At 37.9% G+C, this 13,210-nt stretch overlaps 2 protein-coding genes across 2 annotated transcripts in view; one reads left to right on the top strand and one right to left on the bottom strand.

The window, feature by feature from the left end:
• Positions 1-1,064: 1,064 nt before the first annotated feature.
• Positions 1,065-7,836, top strand: LOC140952866 (uromodulin-like). Its single transcript, XM_073402316.1, has 5 exons — positions 1,065-1,267; positions 2,176-2,441; positions 3,095-3,209; positions 4,795-4,932; positions 7,342-7,836. The coding sequence occupies exons 1-5, from the start codon at positions 1,177-1,179 to the stop codon at positions 7,707-7,709; spliced, it is 978 nt and encodes a 325-aa protein (XP_073258417.1). The 5' UTR covers positions 1,065-1,176; the 3' UTR covers positions 7,710-7,836.
• Positions 7,837-8,379: 543 nt separating this feature from the next.
• LOC140951670 (pescadillo homolog) overlaps positions 8,380-13,210 on the bottom strand; it is a 20,104-nt gene continuing 15,273 nt past the window's right edge. The window contains exons 10-16 of the mRNA XM_073400972.1: positions 11,807-11,843; positions 11,388-11,434; positions 11,184-11,317; positions 10,605-10,730; positions 10,134-10,339; positions 9,149-9,267; positions 8,380-8,614 (exon numbers count right to left, since the gene is read on the bottom strand). Coding sequence (XP_073257073.1) covers positions 8,540-8,614; positions 9,149-9,267; positions 10,134-10,339; positions 10,605-10,730; positions 11,184-11,317; positions 11,388-11,434; positions 11,807-11,843 — 744 coding nt within the window. The 3' untranslated portion in view covers positions 8,380-8,539. The remainder of the gene's footprint in view (positions 8,615-9,148; positions 9,268-10,133; positions 10,340-10,604; positions 10,731-11,183; positions 11,318-11,387; positions 11,435-11,806; positions 11,844-13,210) is intronic.

The raw sequence follows: 13,210 nt of genomic DNA, 5'->3' as shown, positions 1-13,210 counted from the left end.
CCCTTGTACGTCCGAGGATGAAAGTGTTATTTCTTTGAGAAAGGAAAATTATGGCAAGGGACATGCTTGTTAGAGCCAAAACATTAAAGGTATAGATGTGCAGCCTGTCACCCCTTGCAGTTTTTCACTAAGAATAATTTAAGCCAGTATCCAAAAGGCTGGAGTCCATTAATTAATTAATTGCTTTTTACTGTGCCCTGTAGTCGACAGGGAAACCAAGTTCGCATTTACAATAAAAGGTTTGGTGATTTTATGAGTACTCATGATATTCATTTGGCAAACAATGGTGAAATAAACGATCATGTTGCATAAACAAACAAGAGTTAATGAAATTCATTTGTACAAGTTTTACTCTTTCCTTAGGGATCAAAGTCTTGAAACTGGGTGAAATACATAAACATATTACTAATTAACAAGCGTTTTTTACTTATTAAGTGCGATTTTCCGACAACCGACAAAAATCAAAAAGTTTAACCGACTACCGACAAAGATCGAAAATTTTAACCGACTACCGACAAAATAACTGAATTTTAACCGACAACCGACAAGTCGACCCCCCCATTCAGACCCTCCCTTGAAAATTTGCAACCATTAGAAATTTTACCTCAAGTTGTTTTTAAACAAGACATGGTTCCCTAGTCATACAATAGATAGACTACCCCGTGGGCAGTCTATCTTTTGAAGTAAGCATCTTTGGTTCTGAAATTGATTCCCAAGACGCCAATAAATATTTACCGTAAACTCTAACGTATTTATGAATAATAAACTGAATAAACAGGTTACGGGTATGAGATTGACAAAAGTAATTATTCAATCTAATTACAGAATTGCTAAACGATTAGTAAAACAGTGGTTAGAATAAAAAAAAATGGGTCAGAACAGATGTCTAAAGTATATTCTCATATCCGTTAGCCTCCAAAACAACCATTTGGGTCGGGTTGTATTCTGAGACTGGCTTTATTGAAAACGTGAAATTGCCGTGGACTAATAATAAGATAATCCATAAATAATTAATTTCAATCGTATCGTGCCAGCTAATGGATAGAGAATGCATACTTGTAACTTAAAAATATATGTGAAACACACCACAGTGTAGAGTCGTATTCCTCCAGCCGATAGTTACAAAGTAGGAAAACAGGTAACACTGGTAAGATCTCAAATGATTCCGAAAATATAATGGCAGCTGAATCTATCTTTAAACTAGCGATACCGCTGTTTGCGTTGGTGGGAATTTGGCCTCGTCGATGCATCACACTTGCAAACCAAGGTTAGAAAACATTTCCTGGATATATCGGTTGTTTAGCCATAGAGTCTAAGCTTTTAATAGCACACTCAGATTAAGGGCCCTAATTTTATAACTACAGTCGGGGGACAAAAGTATTCGTCACTTTCAATATAGCGGCGTTTGTTTACGCGCGCTAGTTTTAACACCGTTTGCGGCAAATCTAACTTTAAAATCACCTTAATATTTAGTGAGATGACTCTTCATTTCAATTACATTATTTAGGCGGTCAGGTATGGACTGGTAAAGGTCTCTTATATAATCCAATTCTGATCCGCCACACGCTCTGGATTTCACGCAGAAGATCATTTTTGGTAGAGATATCTACCGCAGACTTTTGTAGCTCTCTCTTCATGTAGAGCCAGATATTTTCTATTATATTTAAATCTGGTGTGGTGTAGGATATTGCCGGGTAGCTAGCCTGCGTAGCTGGCGGTATTGTGTAGTAGTCGAGTGAAATTTGGCGGCGGAGCCGTTGTAATATAGTCGAATGAGATTTGACGGCGGAGCTGTCACGAGCGGCGAAGCCGTGAGAAATACCAACCGCCTCGTCCCTACTCCCTTTTTTTGGAACACGGCTCCGCCGCCAAAACTTTAATCTCGCACCCACACTATACCGCCAGCTACGCAGGCTACCGGGTAGCTTACCAATATGACTGGTGATTGAATTAACTGAAGAGAAAAGAAAGGGGTTATATTCTTTGCAAGAGAGAATTCTTTGTGAGCTTTTGTGGTGTTCAACTATAGATCTTTTTCGTCGTACTCCTCAAAGTTCTTTGTTGCCTTTCACGGTTGCTGTTATTTCTTTGACCACAAACACGTGCACAGCGTGCAAAATTTTGTTAAAAGCAGAAACTTAACCATTTTCAGTTTCACGTTTACGTACGTTTCAGGTGACTGCAGAAAGCTGTCGTTTCCACCATATTTGTTCTTTGCCAACAAACGTCTGGTGAACCACGTAATAAAAACCGAGCAAGTCCCTGATATGGATACATGTGAAATGTTATGTTTCAACGAGCACGACTGCGTCAGCTGCAATTTTGAAAATAACGTGAGCAGCGATGATGGAACACACCAATGTGAACTGAACAATTCAACTCAGCAAGAACACGAAGAAGATTTCCTGGACACAGTCGGTTTCTTCTACCATGGGACCGACGTAATGTCAAATTATTCAATTTATAGTTCTCTTTTTTAGATAATCAGTTTTCATTCATCGAGGATATAGCCTGCAAGCTAGAAGCTATTTTCGCTTGTCTTTAGAGAAAAGAGAAACAGGCAACCTAAGTTCAGTGGAAATGAAATTTGTGAGATCTCACTTACTGTTTGAAGTGGAAATAAGTCGGGCAAGTTTGTATGAAATAATGTAGAAAAAATGATTGGTTCATGTTACTATCTTTGCATTTTTATCAAAATGACGAGTTTCTTTCCGTTGAAAACGGTTGTCCCTGAAATACTCTTTACACAAATGCGCCCGACACTAGCATCAGTTTCAGTTTTCAAACACTTTCAAAAGGACTTTTTAATTAAACTTAAAAAGTTAAGTAAGTTTAAAGCGTATTGAAAATACATCTAACTTTGAACAGCGAAACAAACCTTAGGTTTTGCAAATTTTTCTTGCATTACTCTTTAAATTTAAACCGGGGGGTGTATCGGAGAAGGCTTGCGGACTGATCCACCTTTTTTCAATGCGAAGTGAGTGGTGGTGTTCCGAAAATCTAGTAAATAAATAGAGTAACATACGTTGACATGACAATGACTGGTACCTCTTTTTGATACTGCGTGTTGATTGTTTGTTTGTTTCTTTTACAGAGCGCTTGTGATAGCAACCATTGTCTCAACGGTGCAACTTGCCAGTCTGGATTCACAGACAAACTATATCGCTGTCTCTGCCCTACGGGATGGACAGGCGAGCATTGCGAACAAGGTAAAGAATGACGATTTTATATCGTACTTTTCGCTGTTTCTCAACCCGAGTTCTCAACTACCTTCCATCTTTATAATTAAAGTACAATCGAGGATATCCCAATGTTGTGTTTTTCGGCAGGTAATCCAAAGCTAATACAAATGAACGAGTATTTACGGTATAAAATAAGCGATGAACTGACATTTTCCAATATTTCGGATGGTAAAGCTGTTCTTTAGGTGGAAAAAAGATGAAGGAAGGCCTGGCCTGGGCTGACCGTCCGAATTATCAGTAAACCCCAAGTTTAATTTAATCTTAGTTCCTTTGTTTAAAGGGGCAAGGTTTGTATAACGTCGTCATTTTCTTGAACGTTTTAACGTTAATTAAGGCCATGAAAATGAAAAAAAGTGGCTTGAATAAGACGCCAATGTTTGTTTATTCATTTATTTATTTATTATGATGGCTAACAAGAAGGTGAAAGATAAGGCCATATGGACAATCCGTATGGAAGTTAATGACCCCATATCAAAAACAGATAACAGGTCAATCGAACTAACACTTTTATATATAAACATACTTAAAGAATAAAATATCAGAGAAATTGTTTAATGTACAGAAATATATACACTCAAAAAATAATAGTAATGGTACTATTTGAGGTGAAGGTTCTACTAAGAAGGGATGAAACTAGCAAGTTAACAGCTTCTAAACACTTGCCTTAAATATATTTGCATAATTTAGTGGGGCTAAAAATGTCTGTTTAATAGCAAGGTAAAGGAAGTTATGTTTAAGAACTTTGGCTCTTTTATCATTTGTTAATGGTATAATATATTTGCTTTTTGTTTTGCTTTTTTGTTGTTGTTTGTTTTTTGCCGTATTGCACTTTCTTCGCTCATCATTACTCAAAACCCCACTACAGTAAAACCCCGCGTATAAGAACCTGGGTTTTAAGAACCTGTAGAACAAAATTTTCATTTTAAGCCCCCTTCACATAAGAACCTATTAAGGCTAAAATTTGAAGTTAGGTTCTTATCAGTGTAGTTGCTGTAAAAGTGTATCAACTTTCAGAGAACTGACTATGAATTTGTTTGTTATGTTTTGTTAAGGACATACCTGCACTGTACTGCCTTTAGGCATTATGGTATTAATGATTTATATTGTATTATGAGATGACATTTATAATATACTTAAATGAAATTGATATGAAAATATAAGAACCTATTTTAAGAACCTTGGTAGTCTTAATTTGCTTTAAGTACCATTTATATAAGAACCTGTTAAGGCTAAATTAAAAAATCCAGGTTCTTATACGCGGACTTTTACTGTACTTTAAAAACTTCTCGCCTTAGGTTACCCCACGTCGTTTATGTCAAGTCCGACAAAGTTTTCCAACCTTCAGGACTTGTCGACTTGAGTACCACAAACACCTCGTTTCCAGATCCTCTCTCCTTCCCTTCACCTGGAGAATCTCGAAGAGATCGCTGTGGCAAGGTCTGCCGGGTAACGTGGACGGAGTCCCGACTATTCGCCGGTTATGCTGCTAGGAAATTACGTTCAAGGCGCAGCACACTTCCTTGGGTTTACTTTATTTTCATTTCTATTACAGACATCAATGAATGTGACGGTGGAGTCCATGATTGCCTTCCTAGTTTGGCTTCCTGTAAAAACACATTGGGTTCGTTTAATTGCTCTTGTAACCATGGATACATAGGAGATGGAAAAACATACTGTACAGAGGCACCAGGTAAAATTATTGACAATTTTACACTATGCGCGTTTTGTTTTACTGAGGTTGCAATTGGCTTTGTTTTCCTATAACAAAGAGATTTCATTTTTTTTCTTAAATAAGTATCTCAGCGGTCCGGAATCGTTAGTTGTTACTCGTTATAAATCTCACGCATGCGGCAGTACCAACTATTTTACTGTTTCAAAACTTTTGTTTACTGACTTCGTTTTCGTGGTCTAGTCTGTCTATACAGTAATTGCTCGAATTAGCTCATAGAGTAGTTATTCAGCTCTTCGAGTAGCTGAGTTTGCACTAATTCAGAGAGGGCGCTTATTTGAATGGGCTGCTTCTTTCAATTTTGAAAATTTGGCCTTAAAAATAACGTTATCCTTGTTTCAAGTAAACACAAACTGTAACCTCTACTAATTATGCTGTAGCAGACACCGAAACCTAGAAACATGTCTGTAAGAAGAAACACAATCTGTGTGTGGCTTCTAAGTTCACTGATTTGGTATAAAAAATCTTTCTAGTATACAAGTTTCTCTTCCTGGAACAGACATATTCATTAAAGTGGACGATTATTTGAAGGGACCACCTTTTAGCCTCGGGCGTTTTCGTGTTGCATGCGGAGACAAGTTATTGGAAGTTGTGCTTGAAAATCGCAAGGTCAACTTTTGCAGACGATATACTGTAAAATTCCGAAAATAAGCCCAGGGGCCTATATTTTTCAAAGGCCCTTTTTTCGGAGGGGCTTATATACGGAAGGAAATTTTCGTTTCAAAATCGGCTAAGCTTATACTGGGCGGAAATGTGCATCTCAAAATCTATTGGGCTAGCTTATAGTTAGAAGGAAATTTATATCAGTAATTTGCGGCAAGTTTTTCCTGAAACTCGCATTGAGGACGCAACTCAATAGATCAGTACTTCGCCAATTTTCTGAATTTAAGGGATGTATGTTATAATCTAAGGGGTAATGAAAGTAACTTGGTACATCCTAATTTACTACTGAGTGGATGCATAAATAGAGGATATTACATGGCCGCTTGGGGATACGAATTTTATCTTCGAGTGCTGAAAGTATCTCTCACTCGTTCGCTTCGCTCACTCGTGAGAGATACTTTGAGCACTCGAAGATAAAATTCGTATCCCCAAGCGGCGATGTAATGTTCTGTTTATTTCATAGATACTGATGAAATTCCTACATAAAACACAACGTTTTTTCATTCATTTTCGAAACAGCAAAATAGTGCAATTAAAGTGGTCACCTATCGCAATATGCCTGTCACAAAAATGTTACGAAACTCGGATATAAAGTTATAAAGGAGAAATAAAGACAATAATTCTTATATTTTCTGTTTCAAAAAGTCAAAATTCTAATGAAGAACAGAAAAATTCTATAACAGCAAAAGCGTATGTTAGAAACCATGGCGACACCAATATCCTCACACGTGAAAGATAAAAATAGTATCTTAACTGCGCGCGATGAAAATATGATTTTTTAGCAAAAGGAAAAATCCTGGTATTTCATCAGTATCTATATAATAAATCCTTTTCATTTACAGCTATCAAGCTGTGGAATAAACTACCGCTATACATTAGAAATTCTGATAATCTTAATGTGTTTAAAAAAGCTCTTCAAAAGTTCAATTTAGAATCTTGATACTAGTTTTTGCCTTGAATATGTTACTAAGTTATTTTATCATAATTACTATCATCTAAACTATTTCATTCATTGCTATCATAGCTCAGCTCTTTTTTAAATCATAGATTTTTATGTAATGACAGTTAATATAATGGATGTTAGTTCTTAAGTAGTTAAAGTCTTTTTTCGTTCTACTTAGGTTTTTGTAATCTTTTTTCTACAAGTGCACGTTCGAACGAGTTTTTGTTAACTCCCAGGCGCTTACGTGTATAAATAAACTACTTACTTACTTACTTAGATCTCAGTAAAACTCAGCTATGGAAGTATTTTGTCCATATGATCCAAGGAAATCCAAGCCAATTCTGAAGAGTGAACTACGCAAACAGCAATATACTGTGACACTGTTTGACTGCAATCATTTGGCAGAAGTAATAGTTCGGGCAAATGCAAAAAATTTAGTGTTACTGTGCGGTTTTTGCTTTGTTTTAATTTATTTTGAATTTGAGGGCAATTTCCGAGTACAAGTCCCCGGGAGCTTGTATTTGGAGGGGCAATTTATCGGAGGGTTTTTTACGTTACGAATTTTTGGGGGGCTTGTATTTGGAGGGGCTTATTTTCGGAATATTACGGTAACATAACGTTATAGCAAACATATTTTGCCATTCTATTAGCTAAATGGCGCAAAAAAGTACCTGACTCAGAATGAATCAATGAAATTCTTTCAAACATTTTTTTTCTAACCATTGTCTATTCTAACTATCTTAAACACGGCTTGTTCTTTTCAGAATGTTATAACTTCACATCTCTGACCGATGCTGATAGGAAAACATCGTTTCCTCTGGTTGAACCGGTTAAAAATGACACTAATCTCGGTCCAGGATGGTTTCGTTTCCAAGGCGACGCAGGTAGTATGATGACTACTTCATGTCCGCCTAAAGAGAAGTGTAACACCGCTGCACCCGGCTGGTTAAGTGGTGCGCATCCTGAAGTAACTGATGGTATTGTCACAAGACAAGTCTGTTTTAGTTACAATGCAGGATGTTGTGAGTGGCAAACCCAAATCCAAGTGAGGAATTGCAATGAATACATTGTATACTATCTTCACAGCACACCATTTCATAGAGGTTCTCTCCGCTACTGCGGCACTGACTAAAGTGAAGGAGATCTACAAACACCTAATCTGACTTTTCACGTGGTTCATATATCGACCAAACTGCCACTAAGGTGGTTATTAATGGTAGTCATTAAGTCATAGCTTGCTTAAGTCTTTTCTGTTCTCTCGCTAGGCGGTGGCCACCGATCCGTCGATTATGGACTTATCGGTGGCTTTTATTCTGTGGGTGTGCGCCAAACACGCCCCATTGTAACCTCCCCGTGGGACTGAGGCTAGACACTGTAAAAGAATGGACGTTTAGGGGCTGTCCGGCGGTGAGGAAGGGTCTGGTTGGGTTCGGAAAATGCAACTAATAAGTAACAAACTAGACACTGAAATTTTAACTTAACCTCTCCGAGATATAATAAAAGATTGGCGGAAAATGAAAATGACCTTGGAATGACTTCTAGTTTACAGTGTACAAATTTCATGATTTTCGTCCGCCACCACGACCTCCTGCTTTAATTCGGTTAACCTCGATTTGAAGCTTAACAATGCCATTAGACTGGCTTTCGTTTCATCTTGTAGCTCTTTTAAAAAAGTTTCCTGCTTTTATGTTAACGTCAGCTAGACAAAGAAAGCTCTTACGCACAAATACTGCCAGTAGTGTTTGAGTGTTGGCAGTTAGTTGTCTGTTGTAAGTAAGTCAGCCCCACATTTTTAACACGCCTGTCTTCGAAAAAGATAATTTATTGGCACTCACAAGCTATTCACAGGGTACTTCTCAGCTCAAACCAAGAGGTGCACGTCTCTAAAATAGAGTAGCGAACAATAAAATGGAGAACTGAAGAAGCTCTTGTTATTAAAACATCATTTGATTACTAGTGACTTCATCTTGCTGTCTTCTGTTTCTTTTGTGACTGTGCTTCATCGTAAGCCTTTCGTTTGGTCTCAAGTTTTCGTACCTACAAAAAGACAAAACGTGTTTTGGCAACTGTTACAATTTGCCTCGTCTTTTGATTCTTCATATCGACCAGAGGGTAGAGTGCAAGAACACATCAAAAGACTTATCACAAACTACTACGGTTTACAAGGGATTACCAACGCTAATTTGTGAGAACAAAGGAATCCCAGCTTTGTTTCCAAGTACATACATATCTTGACTTCTTACAAAGAGAAGGGAGCTAGGCTAAGGAAACGCACACAGTCTGACCTTTGAATTAACATCACTGCCGGTTATTCACCAACAATTCTATTCAATTCAATTCTTTATTTTACACTCTATAAGACATTTACACAGTTGGCGGACTGTATACAAGTAGTAGGGAAACAAAAGTAGATGACAAGTATTCATTAGGTGTAACATACTAAATATTACGTCGCAACAGTTCTAAAAGAAACCGAGATCCAAATACTGACCGCCGCAAGCGATTTACATATGACAGGTAAGATACGAGTTGAAGCCTAGTTAAAATTTTACGAGACCTTGCTTGCCTCACCTCTGATCTCTTTTTCTTTTTAGAATGCATTATCCTGTCGTATAACCGTTTGTCTTTCTTTTTCATGGCCATCAACGCTAAGTTCTTCTCCTCTTTGGTCATCTCTTCACTCTTTTCTTCTAAATTCAAGACAACGTAGAGCATAAAATTTTGGGGGGCAAATACTTCATCCTAGACAGGCTGCAGGAAGCAACAACATTTCCAGTATGGAACACCATTTACTTAGAGGAGCTGTGTCAGGAAATTTACCAAAATTGAAACATAATTTGGCAACTGTCGCCAAATTGAGTGAAACACGAAAATAACCGCATAAAACAATAGAAGAAGGCATAAACACTAAACACAGAAATACAAAGGATGGCATGGATGGACAAACTTAGGAAAAGTGAAACGGATTGCAATAATTATTGTGGTTATTGAAAACTTGTTACCCTAAAAGGCTTTCAAAGTTCATTTTTGTTATTCAGTAGTGCTGGAAATAATAGTTGGAGGACAGATTTGCTAGACATTAAGCTGTGATTTTGTTATTTACAAGTAGTTTCTAATAAGGACGAATAAGGGTGAATTATGTAGTTGGTTACTCTACTGAGTAATTGACGTGCTTGCCCTTTGAATTGAGCTTATGACTGACCTATTCATGCTGCAAGCCTTGAGATCGACGCGTAATTAACCAAAATTACTTAATGTAATTATTGCACGAATAAGGACGACTAATTGGCAATATTGAAAAAAAGAGAAGAAGAAGAAGAACTATCTCTCTCTCCCATTTGGCAGTCATTTTAAGCTCTCTAACCCTGAAGAATCACCTATTTTCGAGAGGATTATTTGAAAAAGATTTTCTGTTTCTACTGCCACGTTGTTATACCAAAGAGAAAAGTTCGGACAAGAAACTAATATTGGTGTCTTCTGCCTCTAAGGCTCCAAACATCTTGGAAGCCCCGCCCCGTTGGAGCATCAAGGCTTAGGAAATAAATGAATTTCTCACCTTCTTCTTCATTCTGTTGAGCATATTCCACCTTCCCCTCCTCCTCTAACATGGCTCGTCTCTCAGGGGGAATGTAATCTCCTTCTTCCTCTTGGACAAATGGAGACAGATGAGGTGGCAGTTCTACTCCCGGAAAATAATCTTCAACAGGAAGCAGCTTGCGATGATTCACACAGTCAAACACCCACTGCGGCTGCACATAATACCTAGGAAAGCACGAGTCCATAATGTCAGTAAGAATTCAACTCCAAGAAAATTTGCTAACGCGAATTGACTTTAAAAGGGACGTTTTCGCTGTCGTCGCTGTTGTTTTGCATAGGCTGCATTGCTGTCAAATCACTCACAAGTCATGACAATCCTCTCTGAGTCTTCATTTTGACATGACATCATATTTACCATTATTTTTTTTACTTTATCAGTTCATTTCTAGTACACAGAGAACAATCCACTAAGTGAGAATCATCTTATTACCTGGATAGGTACCTGTGCCCTTGCACAGGGCGGTCTACAATTTGATGAGTTATAAATTCACTGCTTTCATCGAATGTTGCTCCTAATGCATCAGCACTGTGCCATGAAACTTCACCACCAAAACACCTGGTAAACAACACAGCATAATTCACATTCTGAACCATTTCAAAAAGCGGTAACTGTACACCCTCGGGAATATTTGGCCTTCGACGCAAAACGTCCTTTGGCCGCAAAAAATGTTTGCGTAGGAGACTTGGAATAACTGAGACAGTGACAAAAAACGGCAGACAAAATACGGTCACCTTAATAATACTTAAACATTAAGGAAACAGAAACTTCCACAAAAATCTCCAAGCAAAGAGAAGAAAGAAATACTTGGAAGAGGGTGAATGGGAACAGAAATCTGGAGAGTACAATCTTTTACTCAAAACACAGTTCCCACAAGCTACGGTGGTGGTCATTTGTAAGAACGTTCAACAACGGTGCTTTGTTGGAAAAACTGATTTTAGTATTGTGGTTGCTTGAGAGGGGTGTTCACACATAGAAGCTGAACTATACATACAGATGTGCCACTTGTACCTGATAACAAACACAAGTATCTCTCTCGGGACTTCTCTAGAAAGGAAAATGTTGCAATCTGAAAACAGGTTCTTGAGTTTTTCCGTTTGTTGAAACTCCTTCTTGCTAGCCTCCTGAGCTTTTCCTTCTTCACTCTGTAAAAGGAAACAAACCAAAATTAAGACTACAGAACAAGTAGAATTTTATTAAGAGACAGCAACTTACATCAGGATCAACTGGAAATTCATCCACTTCAACCTCTTCTTCTTGAGCTGAAGGAAGCAGAAAGAATCTATTAGTTCTTAGTACTTTTTGAGTAACATACCAAGGAAGAGTAAATTGTTCCTCAGTGCGCAATGTGTCTGGGGTGAACGTTATCCTTTAAGGCAGCTGAATTTTTTCTTCACTTATCTTCTTCTTTAAATAAAATATAATTACAGGAATATTTGTGTAAAGAACGTTGGTGAAATCTTATGGGATCAGTTGCTTATAGAGCCTTTCTTCAGACATATCTGCGTTTGAAAGGGTTACCTTCTGCCTTAACACATAAGATTTATGCAACTGGCTCTTGAATCCTTGTCAAAATGCTACGTATTTGACAAGATTGAAAATACTTTACCATAATAAACTAACAAATTGTTTACCTGTGACAGCTAAATTTTGATTTAAAGCTGATAGGATCTGCGGGATGGACAAAAAAAAAACACAGATTAAAAACAATGTCAGAGAAAAGAAAAAAAAACTATACAATACATGATAATCATAATGAAAGGTAAAACAAAATGGAGTCTGGCTTTTCATTGCTTCACAGAATTGGCTTAGGGAAACTAACACAATAGGGCAGAGGCCAAAAAAGGATTTTTTTACCTTCTTGTACCCATACATTTTACTTGTTAATACTGTACACCCAGGCGCTTGTTTCAAATTTCAGGTAAAAGGATGGGCGCTTAGTGAAGGAGGGCACTTAATTGAGGGGGGCATTTATTACATTTTCCTTTAAATGAAATAGAGAATGGTGGTCTGTTTCCAGGGATGTTTATGCAATTTGCCAAGAGTGCGGCAATAGGACAAAAATTAAAGAAGAGATAATGCACATAAAGGAACTCTGCAAGTATTCAGATATAGAAATAACATGAAGTGACTCAAAGAAAATAAACTATTCTCCCATACTAATTCTGCCTTAGTAAAATCCAACTAGTGGTCTATTATCAACGCTGAATTCTGATTGGTTGAGCTACTACTAGGCTATGACTTATAGCCCACTAGTAGCGAAAAGCACCAGCTTTTTGGCGGCAAAAAAGGATTTAAGTCTAGCTTTAACTAGCTAAGGTTGTTTTGTCTCGATATTATTGACCAACTAGTTGGATTTTACTACAACAATTATTCCTCTCCCCCTCATGGCCTCAAAGTCAAAAGCCCATTCGGACTTTGTCCTCATTGGCTATTGACTCAGAGCCCATTCGGGCTTGAGGAGTACTTGTTAAGTAGTCAAAGCTTAAAAAGGTAAAAATAAAGTGGCAAAAGACGCTGGTTTTCCTTGTATCCCTACTATTTAAGAAAGTGACGGGGAGGGGAGGGGGTTACTTATTTAATACAGGGCTCGACGTTGCGACCCCTGGGGTCGCCAATGCGACTTGATTTTATTTAGTGGCGACTAACTTTTCACGCCTGGTCGCCAGGCTGGCCCCCATGATACTTGTGACGTTCTTTGGGAAAACGTACACTAACGATATTCCGTTTAAACGGTTAGACCGTTAGCTATCCGTTAGTCATCCTTTAGACAGATCAATGAAAGGCGTTTGGCAATTCAGTCTTTAGGCTAGCAACTCATCCGTATCCGTTATAGTCCGGAAGCCAGGACCCTAAAAGAAGGGTTTCGTACAATGATCGGGTCAGAAAAGGTTTGATAGCGGATTTTGATAGGACAAGACCTGCTGATCAATGTCAGCTAGTTAGTAGAGTTGATTTGTGGTATAGATCACAAGTTAAGCGGCTATTTTAATAGGTCACCCCTTTAAATTCATGGAAACGAGGCTAAGATACAACAC

This window comes from Porites lutea, chromosome 11 (genome assembly GCF_958299795.1).
Source record: "Porites lutea chromosome 11, jaPorLute2.1, whole genome shotgun sequence".
NCBI lineage: Eukaryota > Metazoa > Cnidaria > Anthozoa > Scleractinia > Poritidae > Porites > Porites lutea.
This window is presented reverse-complemented; position numbering and strand designations above follow the sequence as displayed.

Coding starts and splice junctions, on each gene's coding strand:
- LOC140952866 (XM_073402316.1), top strand. CDS start 1,177: ATGGCAGCTGAATCTATCTTTAAACTAGCGATACCGCTGTTTGCGTTG. Junction 2,442..3,094: donor TCTTCTACCATGGGACCGAC/GTAATGTCAAAT, acceptor TTTCTTTTACAG/AGCGCTTGTGATAGCAACCA. Junction 4,933..7,341: donor ATACTGTACAGAGGCACCAG/GTAAAATTATTG, acceptor TGTTCTTTTCAG/AATGTTATAACTTCACATCT.